General features: G+C 51.4%; 1 protein-coding gene across 11 annotated transcripts; it reads left to right on the forward strand.

Annotated features, from left to right (window-relative positions):
* Positions 1-139: 139 nt before the first annotated feature.
* On the forward strand, positions 140-22,319 carry ODAD1 (outer dynein arm docking complex subunit 1). 11 transcript variants are annotated; one of them, XM_073225707.1, is made up of 15 exons: positions 1,129-1,276; positions 1,426-1,559; positions 2,787-2,886; positions 3,023-3,212; positions 12,630-12,752; positions 13,076-13,189; positions 15,875-15,942; positions 18,400-18,584; positions 18,719-18,853; positions 19,506-19,588; positions 19,695-19,863; positions 21,224-21,471; positions 21,556-21,659; positions 21,973-22,051; positions 22,125-22,319. In XM_073225707.1, exons 2-15 carry the CDS (start codon positions 1,490-1,492, stop codon positions 22,134-22,136), a joined length of 1,680 nt encoding a protein of 559 aa, XP_073081808.1. In that variant the 5' UTR covers positions 1,129-1,276; positions 1,426-1,489; the 3' UTR covers positions 22,137-22,319. The 11 variants fall into 11 exon arrangements, with proteins under 11 accessions (XP_073081810.1, XP_073081804.1, XP_073081805.1 ...); XM_073225710.1 differs by having other exon boundaries at positions 1,130-1,276; positions 21,308-21,471; XM_073225703.1 differs by lacking the exons at positions 1,129-1,276; positions 21,556-21,659; positions 21,973-22,051; positions 22,125-22,319 and adding exons at positions 150-452; positions 1,059-1,120 and having other exon boundaries at positions 18,719-19,588; positions 21,308-21,446.
* Positions 22,320-22,686: the final 367 nt, after the last annotated feature.

The following is a 22,686-nucleotide window of genomic DNA, read 5'->3' on the forward strand; positions in this document are numbered from 1 at the left end:
AGCGCCAGACTGCGGCACCCTGGGGATGTTCGGGGGCATCTCTCATGCTAGAGCCCTGTGGAAGGGTGAAAATGGAAGCCCGAGGCGGTAGCGGGATTTCCCCGTCCTGGGCCTCCTAGGATACGAGCTGAGCTGAGCGCCCGCGGGCCGCTTCCTCCCACAGGAAACCGCAGGCGACAGGCACACCCAGCCTGCGCCCACTGCCCGCCAGCTCCAGGCACCCACGTGGGCAGCGGCGGGTCACTGAGGGGGCGTGCCCTGAGGAGCGACGGGGTGTGGCCAGAGGAGGGCGTGGTCAGAAAGCGAAGGGTGGTGGCCGGAGCTCTTGAGGCCCCACCCACTTCCGCCTCTGTGCCCTGACCTCTCAGGCAGCAAAGCGTTTTTTTGGCGGCTTCTCTAGAGGCCGTTGGCCGCGCATGCGTAGTGAGCTGCTGCGGGAATCTGAGGCAGTGGTGAGCTCTTCTGCCCCTCACAACTACCGGCATCGGCACAGGCTCCCTGCTAATGAACCCCAAAATAATGTGGACTTAATCAAGTTAAGACACGCATCTCCCGGGTCCTGTCCAGAGGAACCTCGGCCTAGCTCCAAAGCCTTCCAGACGTTTCCCTCCCTGCCCTGCCTCCACAGGCTCTTTCAGCTCCTGCCTCTCCCTCCCGGAACACACATCCCAACCCTCACCAGCCCGTGACCACCTTGAGACTCAGTCTCTTGCTCCTCATGCAAACCACCCCGACCTCCTTCCAGCGCCCTCCCACGGGACCCCTCAAGGATTCTTACAGCCACGCCCCTCCTGGGCCCCTAAGCCCCGCCCTTTACAGGTACCCGTGTCCCTCCCCTCGTCAGTCCCGTAGCCCCACCCCCTGCAAGGCCCGTAGCCCCGCCCTTTACAGGTGCCCTGCTGCGCCCCTCGCAGGGCTTCCAGCCCGTTGGCTCACAGTCCCGACGATCCCCGCAGGTCTACTCGCAGCCTCGCGGGCCCCTCCTCCCCCTTTTCCCCACCGCCTCGGCCCCTCCCAGGCCGCTGTCCTCAGGCCTTATTGGCCCCTTATCTCCCCAGTAACCAGACTACAACAGTTGAGCTTGGCGCACCCACCACGGACAGGTCAGGCACTCCAGCAGGTAGGGACCGGGTCTCGCTCCCTACACGCGGCTGGGGGTTCGTCCCTCCTCTGTGACCCGCCTTCCCCGACAGCCTCGCCTCGGAGATTCCGAGAGCCTAGAGGACATGTGCCCGGTGCCAGTCAGAGTACAGACGCAAGATAGAGAATGTGAGAGGTGAGGGGTGGGGGTGGGGGCGTGTGGGGAGAGAGGTGTCCCCCTCCAACACATTGGAGGACTTGAGACTAAAAGAGAAGCCAGAGCCGGTCCTGGGGTCACCCTCTTACAGTTTCTAGTCCCTCGCGGTTTGTCCCACCCTACTCCAGGCTCTCTCCTGCTGTCTGAAGGGGTTCTGTCGCCCCTACAAGAGCTCCACTTTCTTTGGACAAGATGCCTTTGGGACTTTCTGCAAGAAGAACCCGCTCCGAGGACGGAAGCGAGGTCTTCCTGGAAAGAATGGGTAATTCGTATGTTTTAGCTTAATTCACTCATTCTTCTCAGTTTCTCCAAGTGCCAGGTCCTATGCTGCAGGGCCCTGGGGACAGGGAGGCCTTCCAGAGAGTCCTCTAGCAGGGACCACACTTGCCCTGAATGAAGGTACAGCCGGGCATATATGGGTGGGCCAAACCTGAGGAGTGGGGCAAGCTGGGAAGACTTCCTGCAGCAGGAAAAGTTTGAGTGGGGCCCAGAACTCCTCCCAGGAATTACCAGGGGGCAAAGTAAGGGAAGAGGGTTTCAGCAGAGAGACCAGCATGTGGCCAGAGCAGGGCTTCTCCACCTCCGCACTGTTGATGCTTGGGGTCAGACAATCCTCTGTTGTAGGGGCTGCCCTGTGAGTTATAGGACGTATAGCAGCATCCCTGGGCGCTGCCCCTACATGCCAGTAGCACCCTCCCTCCACCCCTACATTGTGAGAATCAAAAATGTTTCCAGACATTGCCAGATGCCCATGGTGGGCAGAATCACTCCTGATTGAGAGAACCACTGGGCCATGGGAGGTGGGGAGCTGGGGGATGAGACTGGAGAGGTGGGTAGGGGCAGCTCACTTGGGGTCTTGAACAACAGAAGAAGGAGTTGGGACCTTGTCCTGGGAGAGCCAGGGGGTCTGTGAGCAGGGGAGGGGCAGGTTCCACATTGGGTGTAAAAGACTTTCTGTGGCTGTGAGGGGAGGCTGGGAGGTTGGGAAAGAGGCTAGGGTGATGGTCCAGGCAGGAGAGGATGAGGTCTGTGCCTAGGGTGCAGAGAGGAAGGGGGGGTTTGGGACTTAGGGCTGCTGGGTGGTGGGGGCCGAAGGGGAGGGAGGGAGCAAGAATGCTGTCTCCACCCGCTCCCTGGGGTCTAGACACCTGTCCTTAGCTTTCCCAAGATCCAGGGCCTGTGGGGAGGGTCCTTGAGGACTATGGCCTTCCTGGTGCGCCCTCTAGTGGCAAAACAGTTGTGTGCCCGAACCTGGGGTAGGAGTGGGTTCAGGGGAGAAACCCTGAGGTCAGCTGGGGCGGGGGGATGTGAAGAGAGGAAGAAGCTGAGTTTTGCAGGAATGAGATGCAGTCCTAGAGGGCCGCTGGAGACTGGGTCTGAAGTTCAGCTGACATTTGTGAGACCCTAAGGGAGCCAGAATTCCTAGGTCCTGGGAGGCAGGGCCTGGGGCCTGGGTTGCTATTGAGTCTTTGCCTGGTCCTGCCCTCAGCTGATTGGGAGCTGAGCAGACTGCAGCATCAATGCAAACTAATGGAGGGGGAAAGGCGGGCCTACAGCAAGGGAGTCCACCAGCGCAGCAACAAGCAACTGTGAGCCCAGGCCGTGGAAGGGGCTGGGGGCCGAGTCCTGGGTCCGAGGGCAGAGGGCAGGCCCAGTGTGTCCAGCCTTTTGTGATGCCAAGCTCTGCCCCTTGCCGGCTTCCCCTCCACCTCCCTGCCTGAACAGTGAGGAGATCCAGCGCCTGGAGGAGGCATGGGACAAGCTTCAGGTCCAGATCCGCGTCGCCCAGAGCCAGGTCAAGCGGCTGCGGGACAGTGAGAGGCTGCAGACCATGGGCCACCTGCTGAAGTGCCAGGCCCAGGTGCAGGCCAAGGTGGGGGAGCTGCAGGAGCAGGCCAGAGCCCTGGACCAGCAGGTGCGTTCGGAGACCAGACTGTGGGTCCTGCACAGAGGCAAGTACCGTAACCGATTAGAACCTTATGTTCCCCATCTGAAAACCGGGCGCATTGAACACATCCACCTGCAGAGTTGGAGTTGTGTTCAGGCTCCAGTAGGAATCTGGGTGTTTAGTGCTTGGCTCAATCCCACATTCAAAAAGGGGGCTGGTGCAGTTAAGACGAAAAGGTTCGCCTTCTGGTGTCAGCAAAACCTGCATTCGAATTTCGGCTCTGCCTCATCAGAGCTGTGTCCCCACGGGCAAGGCTTCACCTCTCCGGGCCCTGCTTTCTTCGCCTGCCAAAAGAGGGTGTTGGTAGTGCAGCAGAGTCCAGACAGTTTTCTAATCCCACCTGCTCAAGATCTTGCTATTTGACCCTGCTGTTTAACAATGTGACTTTTCTAGGCCATCGTTCTTTCAAGTTTTTAGGACCATGCCTATTTGTGACACAGTTCACATACCCATGGATGCATATGGATATAAACACACAGCGTGTATCTGAAACAAAAGTTTCACCAAATAATACTTCTATTTTTCTATGGGATTCATTCTGCTATTTTCTATTCTCCTCTTTGTTTTAAAAACTTGCTTGCTAATGTAAGGGGGGGAGCACGGGGAAGTCAGTATAGCACAGAGAAGACAAGTAGTGGCTCTATAGCATCTTATGCTGATGGACAGTGACTGTAATGGGTATGTGGTGGGGACTTGATGATGGGGGGAATCTAGTGACCACAGTGTGGCTCATATAAGTGTATATTAATGATACCAAAAAAAAAAAGCTTGCTTGCCTAGGCCAAGTGATTTCTTGTACATTGTTGGATTGTGAACAGGAGTTTGAAAGTTAGTTTTTGAAAGTTACCATTTCCTGGCCTTTTCCAGCTTATAGATGCACCTGCATGCCTTGCCCCATGGCTCCTTTCTTTATCTTCTAAGCCAGCAAGAGTCCGCTGAACCTTTCTTGGGCTGCATCACTCTGATGTCTGCTTTTGCCATTTCTTCTTCTCTAATTCTGACTCTCCTGCCTCGCTTTCTCACTTACAAGGACCTTTGTGATTACCTTGAGCGCACCCAGATCATCCAGAACAATCTCCTCACCTCCGACTCTGTTACTTTATCATATCTGCCAAGTCCTTTTTGCCATTTAAGGTCATGTGTCACAGGTTCCAGGGATCAGGATGCGGACCTCTTGGCGAGGGGTCATTACTCTGTCTACCACACGGTCTTGAGGTTTTATGACATGTGACTTTCAGCCAGTTTGTTCAGCTCTCAGTATCGTTCTAAGCCGCCTTTTGGAAGCTGAATTCTGATTCACACATGCCAAACTTTTGGCTCGTGGTAGTACTGTGGCTCAGTGTGTGCCGGCTGCTCGAGTTAGTATGTCTCTGTCTTTCATGGAAACTCACCAGAGACAGGCCCAAGCAGGATGATTTTATTATTTTGACTCCATGCATTGCTTTGTCCTGACAAACTTGATTATAGAGAATTGTAGGTCAAGTGGGAGATAGGGTTCCTAAAATAGAGCTCTGTAAAGTTCCCCATAAGGTCAAGAAAGGATGTCATTATCTGGTGACATTCATTCAGCAAATATTTATTGAGTGCCTACTAAGTGCCAGGCCCTGTCTAGGTGTTGCAGACACAGCAGAGACAAAACAGACAAGGGCTCTGATCTCAAGTACTTTATATTCCACTGGAGAGACAGCTAATGAGCCAAGTAAAAGCTGAAGAAAGAGTTTGTTCAGAAGGAAATATCCAGAGTCTAAAACAGAGAGACAAAATAATGGGAAATACAGAAGAGCAGTTAAGAGACATTGCTGATATAGGAGATTCAATATATGTCCAATAAGAGTTTCAGAAGAATGTAAAGAGAATGGGTGCAGGGTAATATCTGAGAATTTTGCAGAACCAATGAAAAAACAAATGCACAGATTCAAGGATGCCTTTGAGTCCAACACAGGAATAAAAAATCCACACTTTTACAGAACATAGGGAGATTTCAGAATATAAAATCAGCCAGAAAATAAGACATTACATTCAAGGGAGCCACAATTAAATCTACAGCTTTCTCAAAGGAAACATTGGAAGTCAGAAGATAGTGAGATTATCATTCACTGTTCAGAGGGGAAAGCCATCTACTTAGCATTTTATATCTTTGAAAATATCATCTATGAATGAGAGAGCAGAAGAGACATTTTTCTGGCAAAGAAAAATGTAGAGTTTGACATAGGGTTTCTCAAATTATATGTCTTAACAAATCAACTTTTAAAACTTCCAATCTGTTAGTGACTGATATTTTTGGAAGGCTTGGGTCTTGTGTGTCTGGTGTAACTTGACACATGAATTCACCAGCACCCAGAAACACAGTTTCTAAATGATTACACTCATATTCTGAACCTGTCACATCAGAGACTGATGACTGACAGTCCTCGAATTTGCCCCAGTTCATAGCACCAGTCTGTGTAGATATAAAAAAGTATTTGATAAAATTCAGCGTCCATGAATGTTAAAAACTCTTAGAAAGTAAGGAAGGAATAAAAGGAAATTTCTTGAATTTGATAAAGGCCAACTCCAAAACATCTATAGCATATATCATATTTGATGAACATGAGAAAAAACATCTTTGAGACCAGTAACAATATATGGCTGTCAGCTAGCACCACTTCTATTTAATGTTGTACTAGAGGTCCTATCTAGGTCAGTATGGCAAGGAAAAGAAAAAAAACATTAAAAATTGGAGAGGAAGAAACGAAATGTCATTATTTATAGATGATATATTTGTGTACATAGAAGATCCAAAAGAATCTAATGCTAACTTACTGCAATTAACAAAGTATTTTAACACTTGGCTAGATACAAACTTAATATAAAGTTAATAAAATTTCCCTGCATAAGCAGTAATTTAGAAAATATGAGAAAAGACATATTCATAATAGCCAAAACAAGTGCCTAGGAAGAAATCTAACAAAAGTGTGCAAGACCTCTGTGGAATAAATGGTAAACTTTTATTGAGGGATATTTAAGAGGAACTTAATAACTGTAGAGATATATACCATATTCATGGACTGGAAGAGTTAGTGTTGTAAATGTCAGATCTCCGAATTGATTTATAGATTCAATGTAATCCCAAAGTACTAAAAGATTTTTTTTGGAAGGAATTGACAGATTCTAAGGCTTATATGGAAGGGCAATGAACAGGATGACTAAGATTGACTTAAAGAAAGAAGAACAATGTGGAAGCATTTTCTCTATCACTTATCAAGATTTATCATAAAATTCTTGTAATTGATACAGGGATAATCAAATGGATCAATGGGACAGAATAGAGAGCCCTAAAAGAGACCTATGCATGTGTGAACACTTGATATATGACTTCAAGAAAAGGAAACACTTGATATATGACTTCAAGAACACTTGATATATGGAGGATCCTAATATTCATGCTGTGAAAATTGGATATCCAAACTGTAAGATGAAACCAAACCTTCACCTCTCACTGTACCCCCAAAATTCATTCTAGATGGATCAAAGGTCTAAATGTGTGAAAGTGGGGAAGGATTTCTTAAATAAGTTATAGAAATTTCTACTTCTAAAGGAAAAGATTGATACATCCCATGACTTCAAAGTTAACCACTTATGTTAAAAAGAACCATAAAGAGTGTACAGAGGAAGTCACAGAATGGAAGGTCATTCACATCACATATAGCTGACAACTAGTATCGAGAGCACATAAAGAACTTCTACAAATCATAAAAGAGCCAGCCAATTTAAAAAAATTGTCAAAGGATTTGAGCTGACACATCACAAAATAAAAATTCAGATGTCCAATATATATAGTAATTACTTATCACTCATTAGTACTCAAAGAAAGGCAAATGAAAATCACTATGAGATACCATTAAACACTGAATTTTCAAAAATTAGCTTCCATAAATATCAAGTGTTGGGGAGAGATGGAGCAATAGGAACCCTTACAAAATGTTGGTGGGTGTATAAACTGTCAAATGTATTCTGAAAAGTATTTCCCCCATTATTTATTGCATTTGAAGGTAGACATACCCCGTGATCTGGGGTGGCATCCACGTGGCATGGTCACCAGAAGCAGTCTTGGGTTCCACCTGACATTCACACTCACAGGATCCAGTAGGCACAAAGTTTGCTTAACTTTGCAGAAGGAGAGGAGACAGGAAACAACAGCATCTTGGTATGACAGCATCAAAGTCATCTTCCCTGAGCTACTTCTCAGCACCTCCAGCTGGGTGATACTACATGAATGGGTGGGTGTTGCCCACCTGGCATAGGGAAGCTTCTTACTCAAGAGGAGCCAGCTCATGAGGGCAGCTTCTAGGCTTCCACCAGCAACATAGTTATAAGAAATACCCCACAGAGAAACCAGGTGTCTATTCAGTCTTTATCACATGGGACCTTGGGGTCTATAATCCCACGCAGAATCCTTCCAGTCCAGTGTCATTCACCAATCAGATTATTTTTATAATAAAGATTGTTGCCTGGAAACACAGCTGGCTTCCCCTATTTACTTGTAATGCAGTATGTTTCCATGGAAACAGTATTGGAAGAAAGTTAAGTCAAAGTCATCTTCCAATAGAAAACAGGTCTAGCTTTGTTGTTAGCTCTTCCTCCTACCCAGCAACTCCACTTCTGAGTATATAACCTGGAACCAGGATTCATGTAAAAGAATGTTGAAAGAAACCTTATCCATATTAGCTGGCTGCAAACCAGAAGCAACCCAGATGCCCATCAATATCTGAATGAATGAATAAATTATGATGTGTCTGTATAATGAAATAGTATACAGCAACTAAAAATGAGTGAATCACAATTACGCACAGCGACAAGGATGAATCTCACAAACATTTGAAGGAAGCAAGAAATAAAATATCATAGGTAGCATTAGTTCATTGACATGAAATTCAGAATTAGGCCAAGCTAAACTTTTCTAGGGGGTATTTGCACAGGTTGATGAAACCTTAAAGAAAAGTAAAGAAGCAGCTTTCACTTGAGGAAGTGTGGCAAACAGAAGGATGACTCCCCCACCATCCCCATCCCACCAGAGATGTCCACATCCTCATCTCTGGAACTTGTGAATATGTGACCTTCCATGGCAAAAGGGACTCTGCAGATTGGATTAAGGATTTTGAGATGGGGAGATTATTCTAGATGAGCTGGGTGGGCCCAGGGTAATCACAAGCATCTTATAAGAAAGAGGCAGGAGTGTCAGAGCCAGAAAAGATGTGATGGCAGAGAGAGGAGATTAATAACAGAAGCAGAGGTTGGAGTGGCCACCAGCCAAGGAATCTGGCCTCTAGACACTGGAGCCTCCCCTGAAGCCTCCAGGAAGTGCAGCCAGGCACCTTGATTTTTAACCCAGTGAAACTGATTTCAGACTTCTGACCTCCAGAAGTGTAAGGTAATAAATCTGTGTTGGTGTAAGCCAGTTAATCTGTGGTACTTTGTTACAGTGGCAGTGGGAACTAGCACAGGCGGGATAGCAGGAGCTCTATGAAGAGGAAGATGGTAGTGATAAGAAGGGGGATCATCTGGAAGACTGTCAGTATTCTAGCTCTTCACCTGGGCTGTGGTTCCAGGATGTTCCCTTAAAAACAGGTAACAAATTGTATGTACATGATCTATGCACTTTTCAGTGCACAGTAACATTAATTTTTTTAACTAAAGAAAAAGAAAAGATGTTACCATCATATGTCTAAATGGGAAACCTAAAACTATAAGACTTCTAGAAAGAAACAGAGGAAAAATCTTTGTGAGCTTGGGTTAGACAAAGACTTCTTAGATATAACACCAAAAGCATGACCCATAAAAGGACAAATGGCTAAATTGAAGTCCATAAAATGTAAACACTTCTTTTCAAAAGGTACTGTTCAGAGAGTGAAAAGACAAACCCCACAATGGGCAGAAACACTTGCAAAGCATATATCTGATAAAGAACTTGCATCTAGAATACATTAAAAACTCTCAAACTGACAAAACAAAACAAAACAAAACAAAATACCAAAAAAAAAAAAAACCCACCAAAAATCACAAATGACCCAGTAGAAAAAATGGCAAAAGGCTTGAACAGACACTTCACTAGAGAATATATAAGGTGGCAACAAGCCCATGACAGATCCTGAACAGTACCAGTCATCGGGGGACTGCAAATTAAAATCATGAGATACTTCTAAATGCCTATTTGAGTGACTAAAATTGAGAAGGCTGGCCACACCAAGTGTTGATGAAGATGTGGAGGAACTGGAACTCTCGTTCCTGCTGGTGGGAATGCAAGTCACACAGCTGATTTGGAAAACAGTTTTATAGTTTCTAAAACATTAAATGTGCCCCCACCCTGTGATTCAGGCATTCTACTTCTTGGTATTTATCCAAGAGGAAAGAAAGCGCATGTCTGTGTGATGAATTGTACATGAATGATCAAAGCAGCTTTCTTTGTGAACTCAAAATAGAACAACCCAAATGTCTACTAAAAGGTGACCGGTTAAAACAAATGGTGGTACACTCACACAGTGGAATACTACTCACCAGTAAAAAAGAATGGGCTATTGATACACCCAACAACATGTATATTTTTTAAGTATGTGCCATTTTGTTCTGTGTCACTCACACCTCAACAAAGCTGACAAAAAATTTCCTACCTCACAACATATAAAAACACAAGTTCTAGTTGGATGAGGGACCTAAATGTGAAAAGCAAAATCTGACTACTTTAAAAAACTGGAGGAGAGGGTTTTCTAACCTTGGGAAGAATTTCTTGAACAAGTGGGTCCTAAGCTTTCTTTGTTCCTGGAACCCTTAGTTTAATTTCTTTGTCATTTTTTGAAGCTCCAAAGAAGTTTCTAACATAGGTGAGCTGGGAAACCGACAGTGGCAAAGAGCCCTGATGTGTAGCACCTGCTGATTTTCATAACATAAATACAGGGATTCCCCCGCTTTTGAAATGTTTGCATTCCCCTACTTTGCTTGCACAAAACACCTGCATTTGTACCTGTTTTCACTAACTGAAAGATCCAAAGAGGATTTCTGCTTTACGAAAAAAGGCGGAAGGTGAATATAATGTTCATCGTTTGTTGGGCAGCGATGGCACCCCAGCAGAGCAGTGAGAGGGGCCTGCCCAGCCCCTTCCCAGGTACCACCTCTCAGCGTCAGGCCGCCAGAGCTCTGAGCCATGTCTGTGGGCAGCGTGCTTTACCTCCACTTATTTGCTGCATCTGCTAGGAAGACATGTCCTAAGGTATCAGAAGAGCCTAAGAGAGGTTTTTGGGCCCGAATAGGCTAAAAAAATTTTCCATATAAATTAATGGTAACTGCTTCTCCACTTTCTGCCATTTTGGCTTCCAAAAGGTTTCATAGGCATGTTCTACTTTTGAAGAGTGGGGACACTGTGTCTCTCCTTGGGGCTGTGGTGGACATACCCTAAGGTGACTCAGTGAGTCACTGCTGTTATCCTCCCCTCTTCAGTGGGGAACAGAACCTGTGACTTGTTTCTAGCCACCGCAATATAGCACATTTGATGCAGTGTGGCTCCCTGGATTAGTTTGCTGTGTCAAACTGCATGTTAGTAGACAGGAGAGAGGTCCAGCTGGCTTCAAAGAGGGAAGCTGCCATGGTGTGGCTGGGGAGCCGCCAGGGGTTCCTAGGAGCTGAGAGCCTCAGTCCTACAGCCGCAAGGAGCTGAATTCTGCCAGCAGCCACAGGATGAGCCCCAGCTGAGACCACCGCCCTGGCAGACACCACGGTCTCAGCTCTGGGAGACCCTGAGCACAGGATCTGGCCTAGCGAGGACTCCTGACCCAGGGAAACTTCAAGATGATAAATGGGTGTTGAAATTTTTAATGCAGAAGTAGAAAGCTAATATAATGTTCAATTTGAAGCCGCCAAGAATTTAACTTACATAATTCCTGAAAATGTCACACTGAGCTCTCAAGGGCTGTCCCAGGGGGGTGCCAGCATTGCCCTGCTAACATTTCTGCCTATTAAGTAGATTGGACCAAACAACCCAAGTGTTTGCGTCCTGACAACCTAGGAACCATTTGAAAAAATATATATACATAAATGGAAAGAAAATTGTATTTCATTCTTAAAACCGCAGTTATTTCTCCGTGGAACATTTGTGCCTCCTGGGCACTGCGCACCTTTTCAGATCTTGGAGTCAGATTGGGCATCGCCACCCCATTCCATGTGACTTCTGGGCAGTGCTTGGCTCTTTTTGACGGAAAATTTTACTGGGATAATTGTAGATTCACATGCAGCGGAAGAAATAACAGAGAGAACTCTTGTATGCTTTGCCCAGCTTCCCCCAATGGTAACATTTTTGGGTATTTGATTTTTAATCACAGCAGCTGCCAGAAACTCAGTTTCACAAAGATGTAACATCATCGGAAGGGATGTAGCGCCATCTTGTGTTGAACCCGTGAACTACCTTGAGCTTGTAGTACATGAGGTGTCTGACCGATGTCAGCGTGCCTCCCTCAGAACCCCACACATCCCCGTGGTCCCCCCTTTGACTTGGCTGCAATGCTCTAGGGTGCCCTCGTGCACGTGTTAACTTTCAAAGGACCACCAACTGGGTGGCCTGCAGGGCAGAGGTTTATGGTCCCACGGTCCTGGAGGCGAGGTGTCCGCAGGGCTGGCTCCTTCTGAGGGCTGTTCCCCACCTCCCCCCCAGCTTCTGGTGGGTTGCTGGCGCTCTTTGGTGTTCCTTACTGCATAAAAGCATCACGCTCAACTCTGCCTCCGTCTTCCCCAGGCGTTCCCCTTGTCTGCACGAGTGGGCACATTCCCCGTTTTATAAAGACACCAGTCCTACTGGATTAGGATCCGCCATGATGACTTCGTTTTAACTTGATCACCTCTGTAAAGACCCTGTCTCCAAATAAGGTCGCCTTCTGAGGGCCTGGGGATTAGCACTTACAGCCTGAGTATGGGGGAGACACAATCCAACGCAAAGCAATGCACAGGGAAACACATTCTTAAGCAGTTCATTGATTCATTTAGTATGTATGTTTTGCTGAACACCTGCCCTGTGTCAGGCACAAAAAAAGACAGAAATCCACACTCACGGAGCATCTGATTTAGTTGGGGAGACAGAATACCCCAAGTAAAGGATTGGGTCACATGCCCACCTCTAGGCCAGTCATTGTTGATGGTCCCGTCCTGACTCCTGTGGCTGGCAGGACAGCTGGTTGTGGCTGGAAGACAGAAGCACACAGAAGGTTGGGTGTTGTCGGCAGGAGAAGGGTAGACCAGATGGCTGGGGCCACAAGGCCAGCAAATGTCAGCCACACTCAGCCACTCGCTCTCCCACTCCTCTCCCTTGATCTCTCAGTCTGTCCCACATTTGGCCAACAAATAGGTACCATCCTTTTTCTTCAGATCCAGGAGTGGGATACCCGGATCTCTGCCCACGGCAAGGATGCCACGACCCCGGGATTCATCCTGGACCAGAAGATTAAGGTCCGGAGAAGGCTCAAGATCCTAGAAGACCAGTTGGACAGGGTGAGGGTCAGCTCCTGGCTCTACAGCCTGACTCTGGCTATGGGGGAAGAACTGAGCGTGGGACCAAGTTCTGGAAATGGTGGGCCCAGGTCCTGGAGGTGGGAAGGCCTGAAACACTGGACCCACTGAGGGTTCAGGAGACGAGATCCCGGAGGGATGGAGGGTCCCCAAGGAAAGGAGACTGATGCCTGGGTCCTTGGCGGGGGGCTGGTCAGTGCTCTCAGGGTCCCCAGATTGGGAATGGGTCCCATATCTGACAAATGTCCCCTTGGCCTCAGCCAGACACTGCACCCTCTCACATCCCCGCCCCCCCACTCTCCCAGGTCACCTGTCGCTTTGATGTCCAGTTGGCGCAGAATGCTGCCCTGCGGGAGGAGCTGGATCTCCTGAGGATCGAGCGGAACTGCTATCTGAATGTGGATCGCAAGTTTCAGAAGGTCAGTGGCCCTGAGGTCCAGGACCCCGTGGCACCAACGGTGTGGAGGGCAGGTAACACCTTGCTGACTCCCACACTTGGGCCTCAAGTATGTAACCGGAGCCACAGGTTCACCTTCGTCTAGAGGGAATGGAGACCTGGAAAATATTCCAGGACACCTCTAATGAAGACAGCAGCCTCATTCATTCTTGCAGAAAGCAGAGATGTCATTTTGAATATCGTCACCCAGGGCGATCAATGAGCAAGCAAGACCATTTACATTCTGTGGGTACCTCTGTACCCTTTGAAGTCCTTTGAGGAAGGCTCCCTTCCTCTCTCAACCCTCCCTTCCCTGCAAGAATAGTACAAAGAACTATATATCCTTCACCATGATGGATTGTTTTCCATATTTCCCCTTTATAATTACTAATTTTACTGAAAATAATTTACTATTACAATTGCTGAACTATTTGAGAATATGTTGCAGACATGAGCTTCTAAGAACTTCGGTGTGTATTTTCCAAGAACATTTTCTTACATAGACATAATGCAATTATCCAGATCTATCCAGATCTAAAGGCAGGATCTCTAACGTTGCTGCCATTCTGAACAGTCCATATTTAAAGTTCACTGACTGTCCCAATTTCACCTTTTGAACAAGCGAGTTTGATTTTCCTGCTGCAGGCACCAGCCAGGCGCCCTTGTTAGTGTGTGGCTGTTCTGGCCCCATGCGTCTGGACAGTCCCTCTCCCTTCTTCATCTTCGCGGCTTTGACATTCTGGAGGCACCCAGGCCAGTCATGTTGGACGAGGTCTTTCAAGATGGGTTTATCTGGCCTTTCTTTGTGATTAGATTCAGGTGCATTGTTGTGGGACATGCCAGAGGTGATACTGTGTCCTTTGTGTGCATTGTATCGGGAGGCACGTGATGTGGGTTTGTCCCCTACCTAGAGATGTTGGCTTGGATCACCTGCTTAGCCGGGTTTCTGCAATCCAGCGTTTCCCTGTTTGTCGACTATGGACATATCCTGTTCCCTGGCACATTTTCATTCAATTGTTTTAAAATCCATTACTGATTCGTGCCTGAATAATTACTACTGTACTGGCTGCCAAATGGTAATTTTTTTCTAACTCTTATCATTTCTTCTACACTTATAAGATGGCAGTCTATTTAAGGAAGAGCTTCTCTGTGTGTTTTTGTGTTATCAGTAAGCATTTGTGTATTCTTACTTTATTTTATGGGTAGTAATCCATAGCCGTCAGGATTTAGGATGATGTTCAAATTGTCCCGGACTCGGTGAGTAGGATTCCCCTTCAAACTGGCTTCTGTGTCCATTTGATATGCTCTCTTGTTTTTTGTGTTTTTTTTGAGCACTTCCATAATTTCTGGCACAGAAAAACAGTCCAGGCTATTTTGTGCGCCGTCTGCCCCAGGCCTGGGGCGAGCCATTTCTCCAAGGAGTCCCAGTTCTTTCTAGTGGGAAATAGGTGTCGAGAAACAAAGATACAGGCTCAAAGAGTCCTTGTCGCTAGTGGCATGTCTTTGCCTTGAGGCCTTTTCTCTGGAGAGAGCTAGGAAGCGCACACACATATTTTAAAGCCCTGAGTTCATATTGGTGCCTCTAATTCCCGTCTAGCATCAATGGGTTATTTCTGAACATTCTCCAGTTTTCACCTTTCTGTCTCTCTTCTCCCACAGTGGGAACGCTGGCTCCCAACCGCATCCACACACAAGCTCACTTACTTAATCCCATAGTGTGCACAAAAGAGGGTCAGAATTGCTACAGCTGTCCCTCCAGCCCCCCGAACCTAAGAAACAGAGTTCAAGACGCGTGTGCCATTGTTTTGTCTTCTGAGGGCATGGGGAGCAGTCAGTCTATCTATACATCCAAATCATTGTATTCAGAAGTCATTTGGATTAGTTAGTTTTTGTGTGTGTCTTCTGGGTGGTTATGTTCTTTGTTTGAAATACAGTTTGGTTCATTTGCTTCTGTTTGTATTCCATCTAGTTTGTTCCCCTATCATTGTTGATTTCATTTTCTTTATGAGCATGTAAGCCATTAACAAGGTTCCCAGACCACAGCTATTCAAAGTGCCCCAGAGCACCATCACCATCCCCTTCATTCCCACCCAGCCCCTGTGGTTCCTGGTTATCCCTCTTGGCTTCCTTTGGCAAAATTAAATGTGTGTGCATGTGCAGACACATGTGTTTACATATGCCTGTACACGTATGCATGTATGTATATGTGTATTATACATATATGTTTATATGTATATGTGTATTTATGTATTTGTATATTGTATATACATTAGTATAAATATACACATTCTATGTATGTATAAAATGTACATATAATTTCCTCCCTTTGTTCTCCTGAAGGAACCCTTTTTACCAGTAGGTAATACTACAAAGACATTTCTGTGAAACTAGAAAACAAGTTAGTGTGGTCGCAATTAGGAAACTCACACAGATTTCTGAGCCCGACCTCAAAATCGGGTCAGTGCCTATAGGAATGTTCTGGGTGGAGCAGCTCATCGGGAAAAGGCCCCTGGGCCAGGTTTCCGCTCAGAAGTTTGGCTTTCCGTTTACCTCCTACCTCTTTAAAATCCCTCTCGCTGCGGCTTGGAGGGCACAGCTGGGGGACGCGGGGAATGAGCTCTGGGGCAACGAGGCCTTGAAAAGCGGCCTCTGTTTTGTTCTCTCGCAGGAGCTCCAGCAGCTGCGGCACACAGTCGGCGGCCTCATGGTCTCCTCCACCTCGGCCTTCGCCGTCAGGTAAGGCTCTGGAGGCCTCCAGGGTGGGGGCCGAGTGCACCTTTTCGTAAGGCAGTGGTGGGAAGGCTCAGAATTCTAGATGGACGGGCAGATCCTACATTTTGTTTTCATGAGGTACCCCTTTGTCTTCCTCCTCCACTGGTGTCCCTGTCCCTTGGGCCAGGCCCCCTCCTTGGGCGTAGGCATGAACCTCTTTGGCCCCAGTCTGCTAATGGCATGTGGCGCATGGGGCTTCGTAGAGAGAATTAGGTGAGGAGGTACACCAGTGCAAGTGGCAGGGGCCCTGGAACCTAGGAAGCATCTCTGCCTGTGGGTGATGTGATAATTTATCAGTACCGGCTGAAAGGGACAGAGAGATTCAGGCCACCTTCAGATAAAGCCCCATGTGCTCTGGAATCTAGAAGCCCAGGCTGCTCTGCCCACTGGCTGCTCTCCATCTCTGGGGCTCTCGTGGGCTCCATGCTCACTCTTCCTCCCTCACTGCTTCTCCTGGAGCTCCAGCCCTGTCCTCTTGCTCCAGATGGCTTCATATGCTCCATTCAGTAGCTTATTTCTACCTCGTAACTTCTGTTTACTCATAGACTGTGATTCCTCATGACATCAGTTACAGCCAAATCCACCTTACAGCTTCTGTGGTTTTATTGTTTTGGGTTAAGATGCACAGAACAAAATTTACCATGTTAAAGCATATGATTCCGTGGCATTTTGGACATTCATGTTGTGCCAGCAACACTTCCGTCTAGATCCCAACACTTGGGTCACCTGTGCCCACTAAGCAGTCACTCTCGTTTCCCCTCTTCCCCAGGCCCCTGGGAACCACTGGCTTCCTCCCTATCCCTATGGATTTACCTACTGCAGACATTTCATTAAGTGGAACCATACAATACGTGACTTTTCGTGTCTGGCTTCTCTCTCTGTGTCACGCGAGGTTCACGCACGTGGTAGACTGTGTTGGTGCCTCATTCCTGTTTCTGGCAGATTCTGTAAATTTCTTACCTTTGGTTCACCACGATGCCTTCAGAGCCTTGACTGTACCTCATGGCTTCTGCTCACGCATAGCTTGGGCTTCTTTATAACCTGATCTTCAAAACATGACCTTCGGTGGCTTCTCCCTATACATCCTTCTGTCTTCAGCTTGCTGCCTGGTCTAAGCATTTCCCAATTAGATTTCAGATGGAGAGAATCTGGCCTGGCTCGTCTTTTCTGCCAAGTGCCCAGGTGATGGCCTGCTGGCCTCTCTGTGCCTGGGCAGTATCTGGCCTCTGCCAGCTCTCCTCCAGCTGACCACACGGGCCACCCACGGGGAGCAAGGACAGGTGGTTTCTGCTGGAAGGTGTGGGCAGGTATCATCACTCACACTTCCTGTCGGGCCAGCCAGTGTCTCCAGGGCTGCCTTGCTGGGTGCCCTGGGGCAGGTCACTTCCCTTCTCTGAGCCTCCATTTCCTCCACTGTGAGGTAGCAATAATAACGGTATCTACCTCAAGCCCCGCAGGGCCAGGCTTCCAGGAAGCTGGGTTCCCTCTTCCTTGCCCCTTGGTTGGCATGGAGCCCAAGGCACAGAAAGAACTGAGTCATGATTCCTGCAGGGGCTGCCACCTGAGGCTAGAAGGGTCACTGAGGGCTGGTGTGGGCGGGGGAGGCTTTCCAACCAGGAGGACTGAGCTGAGTAAACTAGGCCTGAAAGGAATTAGAGCAGAGCAAGAAGCTGGTGCCACCAAGGGTGGCAGAGGTGTGGAGGTGGGGACCAGCATGACCCCTGGACGGGGACTGGCCTGCTGCTCTCCCAACCTAATGACCCTCTGACCTTTGAACCCACGACCCATGAAGTAGACTTGGGGCACTCTCAATTTACAGTTGACCGCTCTATGTTTAAAAGCTCAAAAGCTACATTTTCAGAGGAGCAGGCTAGGGGAGAGTCAGTGAACAAGGCCTCTGGGGTGTCTCCAGTATCTTAACAGGGCATGTGCTCAAGTACTGGTGATGTCACCCACTTGGCCAACAGAAGGCCCTGGAGGGTCTGAGCCCCTTACATTTGCAATCACACAGACCTAAACTCCGGCAAAATGACCCAGATCTCCTGTGCCTATGCTTCCCAGTCTGCGAATAATCTCTCCCCCGGCCAGGTTACCTCCTCTCCCAAGGCTCACATAGCAATGCCCAGGCCTCGGGGATGCCCCTGGCGTGCCCTGCAGCGGTGCCCCCTCCCATGGCCTGGCACCTGTCAAGGCCCAGACTCTACCCCACAGCCCCATCCTGACCCACCTCTAGGATCCTAGAAAGCTTTCTGCCTTTTGAGACGTCAGGATAACGTCAGCCAGATTCTGCCCCTTCCCTGGATCCTGGCTGCCCTGCTCCACACAGTCCCCAACCTCAGGCTGCCCCCGCCCATCCCGGGGCTCCAGGCTGTCCCCAGCCCTCCAGTCTCCCTGACCCGGGCTACCCTCGCCTTCCCCTAGGGAGGAGGCAAAGAGCAAGACGGGCCTGCTGCGGGAAAGGGCGGAGCAGGAGGCGGCCCAGCAGCGGACCGAGGTGCAGCTCCTGCGGCGGCAGATCGCGCACCTGGACCAGCTGCACCGCTTCCTCGAGCGCAAGGACCACCGGCAGCTCGACGCCGCCGTCGTGGAGAAGCGCGAGAAGCGGGGTGAGGCCGGGCGCCCGCGGGGCCGGAGCGGGTGGGATCCGCGCTGCCGGGGCGCCGCGGCCTCTGCTGCTCCCCAGCCGGCCCCGCGGCCGCCGCAGCCCTGGACGCCGGGCCCTCTGCTCCCGCTTCCCCAGCCCGGGAGGCGGCCCGGGGCCTCCGGAAGACCTCGCAAGAGGAGCTGCTGCCGCGCGACGAGGACGCCCTGATCAAACTGTCCCGGCGGACCGGGGAGAGCGACCCCGGCCTGATGGTGGAGAAGTACCTGGAGCGTGAGCACCTGGCGGGGGCGGAGAGGTGGGCGCCCGGCGGGGCGCCCCATCGCGAATCCGTGCCTGCCGTGCTCCGTGCGCCCCTCCGTCGCCCAGGGCGGCCCTCGCCCGGGGAGCCCCTTACGTCGGCCCGTCTCCCGCGGACCCCACGTCCGTCCCGCCCGTCTCGGGCCTCCTGTCCCCGTCCTTCCGTGTTTGTCTCCCTCTGGTCGGCATCTCTGTCCTCTCCAAGTGCCTGTCTCCCCGTCTTTTTGTTTCTGTCCCATTCGGCTCGTGTGCCCGGCCCCCGCCTCCCCCACCCCCTTGCCCGAGCCTGCCGCGCACCCCCACCTCCGTGCTTCTCCCGCCCTGAGCCCGTCGCGGCGTCTCCGGGGCCCTCGGCTCTCTCTCCCCCACTTCCCCGCGTCTCGGGCCCTCTCGGTATTTCTGGGCCCCTCTGTGACTTTCTGTCGCACCTCCTGCGCTCACCCGGGCCCGCCCTGTCTCTCCGTGTCTTTGCCTGCGTCCCGCCCTCGCTGTTTCTTCGTTGTCCTTCTCAGCATCTGTTTCTCTGGCCCCCTGTGTGTCCATCTGTTTCTCTGGCCTCCCGTGTGTCCGTCCGTTTCTCTGTGTCTCCGTCTCTCTCCGCCCCGCCCTTCCCGGCTCCCCGCAGTGGAGGACCGCAACTTCGCGGAGTTCAACTTCGTCAACGAGCAGAACTCGGGGCTGGAGCGCCTGCGGGAGGAGACCAGGGGGGTGAGTGAGACCCGCATCCCCCCAGCCCTGTCCGGGCGCCTCCCCGCCTCCCCGCGTCAGGCTCCTCCTGAGGCGAGCCACGCTGGTGTCGGTCACGCCGCCGCAGGTGCAGGAGGCCAAGGACAGGGCGCAGAGCAGCGAGGGGAGCCGGCGCTCGCGGCAAGAGCAGCAGCGAGCCACCCTGCAGCAGCGCGTGGACGAGGTGCATGCGGAGGCCAAGACCCTCGAGGGCCGCTTCCAGGACTTTCGGGGACAGTTGGAGAAGCTTAAGACCGGTGAGCGCCCGCCCCAGCTTTTGCATTGGTGAGGATGCAGTGGGAGCGCGGAGGGCCCGGGCCCCGGCACTTCTGTGCACACTCTGGGACATCCATCCTACGTCCGGCCGTCCAGCCGTGTGGTTTCCCCTGGGTGAGCACTTCTGGACTTGGAATGGGCACTGCCTGCTTCGTGGGGTTGTCATGAGAACTGCATGCTCAGTGGGGGCTGGGTTAGTGGCCAGTCCTCCTTCCTCTGCTCTTGCTGATGAGGCCCGGTGGGGAGACAGGCATGGGCACTGGGGACCAGGATACTGCCGGAGCAAGAGGGGCCCCGACTCTGCAGCACAGGACAGGAACTTCCCGGCGTTTGCAGAAGGAAAAGGCAGGGCCCCTTGTTAAAAAATTGTCAAGCATTCGAGATGGCAACGGCAGAGCCTCAAACCCAGTGCTGGGCTCTTCTGAGCACCCGGCCAGGGCCACTACGCAGGCTGCACGCCACCATCCGGCTTTGTTGGGGAGTCAGGGGAGGCTTCCTGGCAGTGGTGATTCTGGACTTTGAGGGACTGGAATTTGACAGAAACTCTGGGGAGTGAGGGTGCTTCCAGCAGGGGTGGCCAAGGCCTGGAGGTTCTCTCTTTCAGGGAGGTTGTCTCTGTGCAGAGAGGGGAATGCCAGGGTGTGGGTGGGAGGGAAGGTAGGCCAGATCCTGAAGGCATGAGGGAGCCATGGAGGGTTGCAAGCAGGGGAGACGGTGGATAGGCAGCTTAGGGGGTGAGGGTAGATGGGCTCTGGGGGTGCGGAGGGGAGAGAGGCACACCAGGGCCTGCCTGGTCAGGGTGGGAGCCTGGGAGAAGTGGGTTTGGGGTGGCCTGAGCTCAGGGTGGGAGGGCAGTGTATGTATGGGTCTGGAGCTCTGTGGTGAGGCCAGTGGGGCCTGGGGGCAGATTTTTATCAAGGTCATGGTGTCTTTTCACTTTGTTAATGATAATCAGTTGACTAAATGCAAGTGGGGTACGCAGGGGCCTTCTGTGGGAGTGTGTCATGACCGCGACCCGCGGGCCAACCAAAGGCAGTGATTAACCCAGTTGTGTGCAACTGCGGTCCGATAAGAAAAACACCCCAAGCCTCCTTGATGCAGCTGTGAATTTCCTTGGACTGCTCCACGGGGCAGGCCCATGAGTGTTTCTGGGGGCGATCGGGCGGAATGGCATTTGGATGTCTGTAACAGAGCCTCGTGGAGGTGCCTTTTCCAGCCTCTCCTCGGCCTCCCTGCCTCCCGGCCTTCTGCACCGGGCCCTGGCCGCAGGATGCTGCCCTCCCTGGCTGAGCCCCGGCAGCCCCCTTTCCCCCCTTCCAGCCTCATTTGCTGTCTCTGTAGGGCGAGAAGCAGGACCAGAGGGGAGGAGAGGGCTGGTACTCAGCGGGCTGCGGATCTGGGACAGCCTGTGCCCTCTGACCCCAGATATCCAGCGGCTCTTCATCAGGGTGCAGGGCGACACCACCACCATCAACGACCTCCTGGGGGTCAAGACCTACATGCGAGACCAGGATGTAGGCCTCTTCCTGGGCCTCATTGAGAAGCGGCTTGTGGAGCTCCTGGCGGTGCAGGCCTTCCTAGATGCCCAGGTGGGGGCGCAGGGCACCCCGCAGGGGCCGGGAGCCAGCGCCTGGGATGCGCCTGAGCTGGCCACCGGCTTCTCCGCCCTGCAGAGTGACTCTCCTGCCAGCTGGGCCGGTGCCGCCCTCCTAGTGCTGGGCCAGAGCCCTGAAGAATTTCCAAAGAAGCTGACCCCACCTCAGCTCCCTGACCATCTGTGAGTCACAGGGCAAGAGGGACAAGGGGGAAGGGAACAAATGAGACAGAGGCTTTGGGGTGGCTCTTGGGGATCAGAGGGCGGTGCGGCTCTGGGCGGGAGTAGAAGATGGAGTGTGTGCTTTGGGGGAACCAGGAGTAGGGCTTCAGGGGACCGTGGAGGACAGTGGGGCCCCAGTCTGATTGGCGTCCACAGGGGCAGGGTCTCAGGGCTGCCTAGAGCTGCCTACGAACCGGGCTCTGGTACAGCAATGAGGGGCCATTGGCCTTTTGTGGCTGGGCACGTTGTCCCTTCCCGTCTCCCCCCCTTTTAGGGACGACCCTGTGGGTTTTGAGGCCAGAGACGACTATCCTATGAGCAAGGAGGAGCTGCTGATCCACATGACGAAGCTGGTGAGGATGGGAGCCTGCTGGGGTGGGAGGCAGGCCCTTAGCCTCCCTGGTACTGTGACTCGCCTCCCCGCAGATGGAGGCCTAGGAGCAGATGCGGGGCCTGAAGGAGCTGGACAGAGCCCCAAGTGTGGTCCTCTCCAGCCCGGAGGGCCAGCTCCAGCACACCCCCAATGACCAGCAGGAGTCCCAGTATTGTCCCAGGGTCCACCCTGAGCCACAGGATGAGCGGCATCCTGATGTCCAGTGGAGGCCGTGCCACCAGCTCCAGTGTCAGCCATGTCGCCTTCCGTGACCCCAGCTCCAGCACAGGCCGCGTGACCTTTGGCTCTGCCAATGTCACTGAGGGACTGGTGTCCAGCTGGAGCTCAGCTGGGGGCCATGTAACCTTCAGATCCCTCAGCTCTGGTAGTTACTGGGGGTCCACTGGATACTTGGGGTCCAGTGCAGGCCAAGAAAGCATTAGCGGCACGGAGGGCAGAGGCGCCGGGTCACAATCGAGTGGAGGCCTCGAGTCCAGCATAGGCTGAGTCTCAAGTGCCGGCAGTGCCTCCAGCATCGACCTGGGCTCCACCACCAGCAAAGGCGCCCAGGGCTACTGCCAGGGCCCAGCCTACCCGGCTCCTTGCAGAGCCTCC

Source organism: Manis javanica, chromosome 17 (genome assembly GCF_040802235.1).
Source record: "Manis javanica isolate MJ-LG chromosome 17, MJ_LKY, whole genome shotgun sequence".
Lineage (NCBI taxonomy): Eukaryota > Metazoa > Chordata > Mammalia > Pholidota > Manidae > Manis > Manis javanica.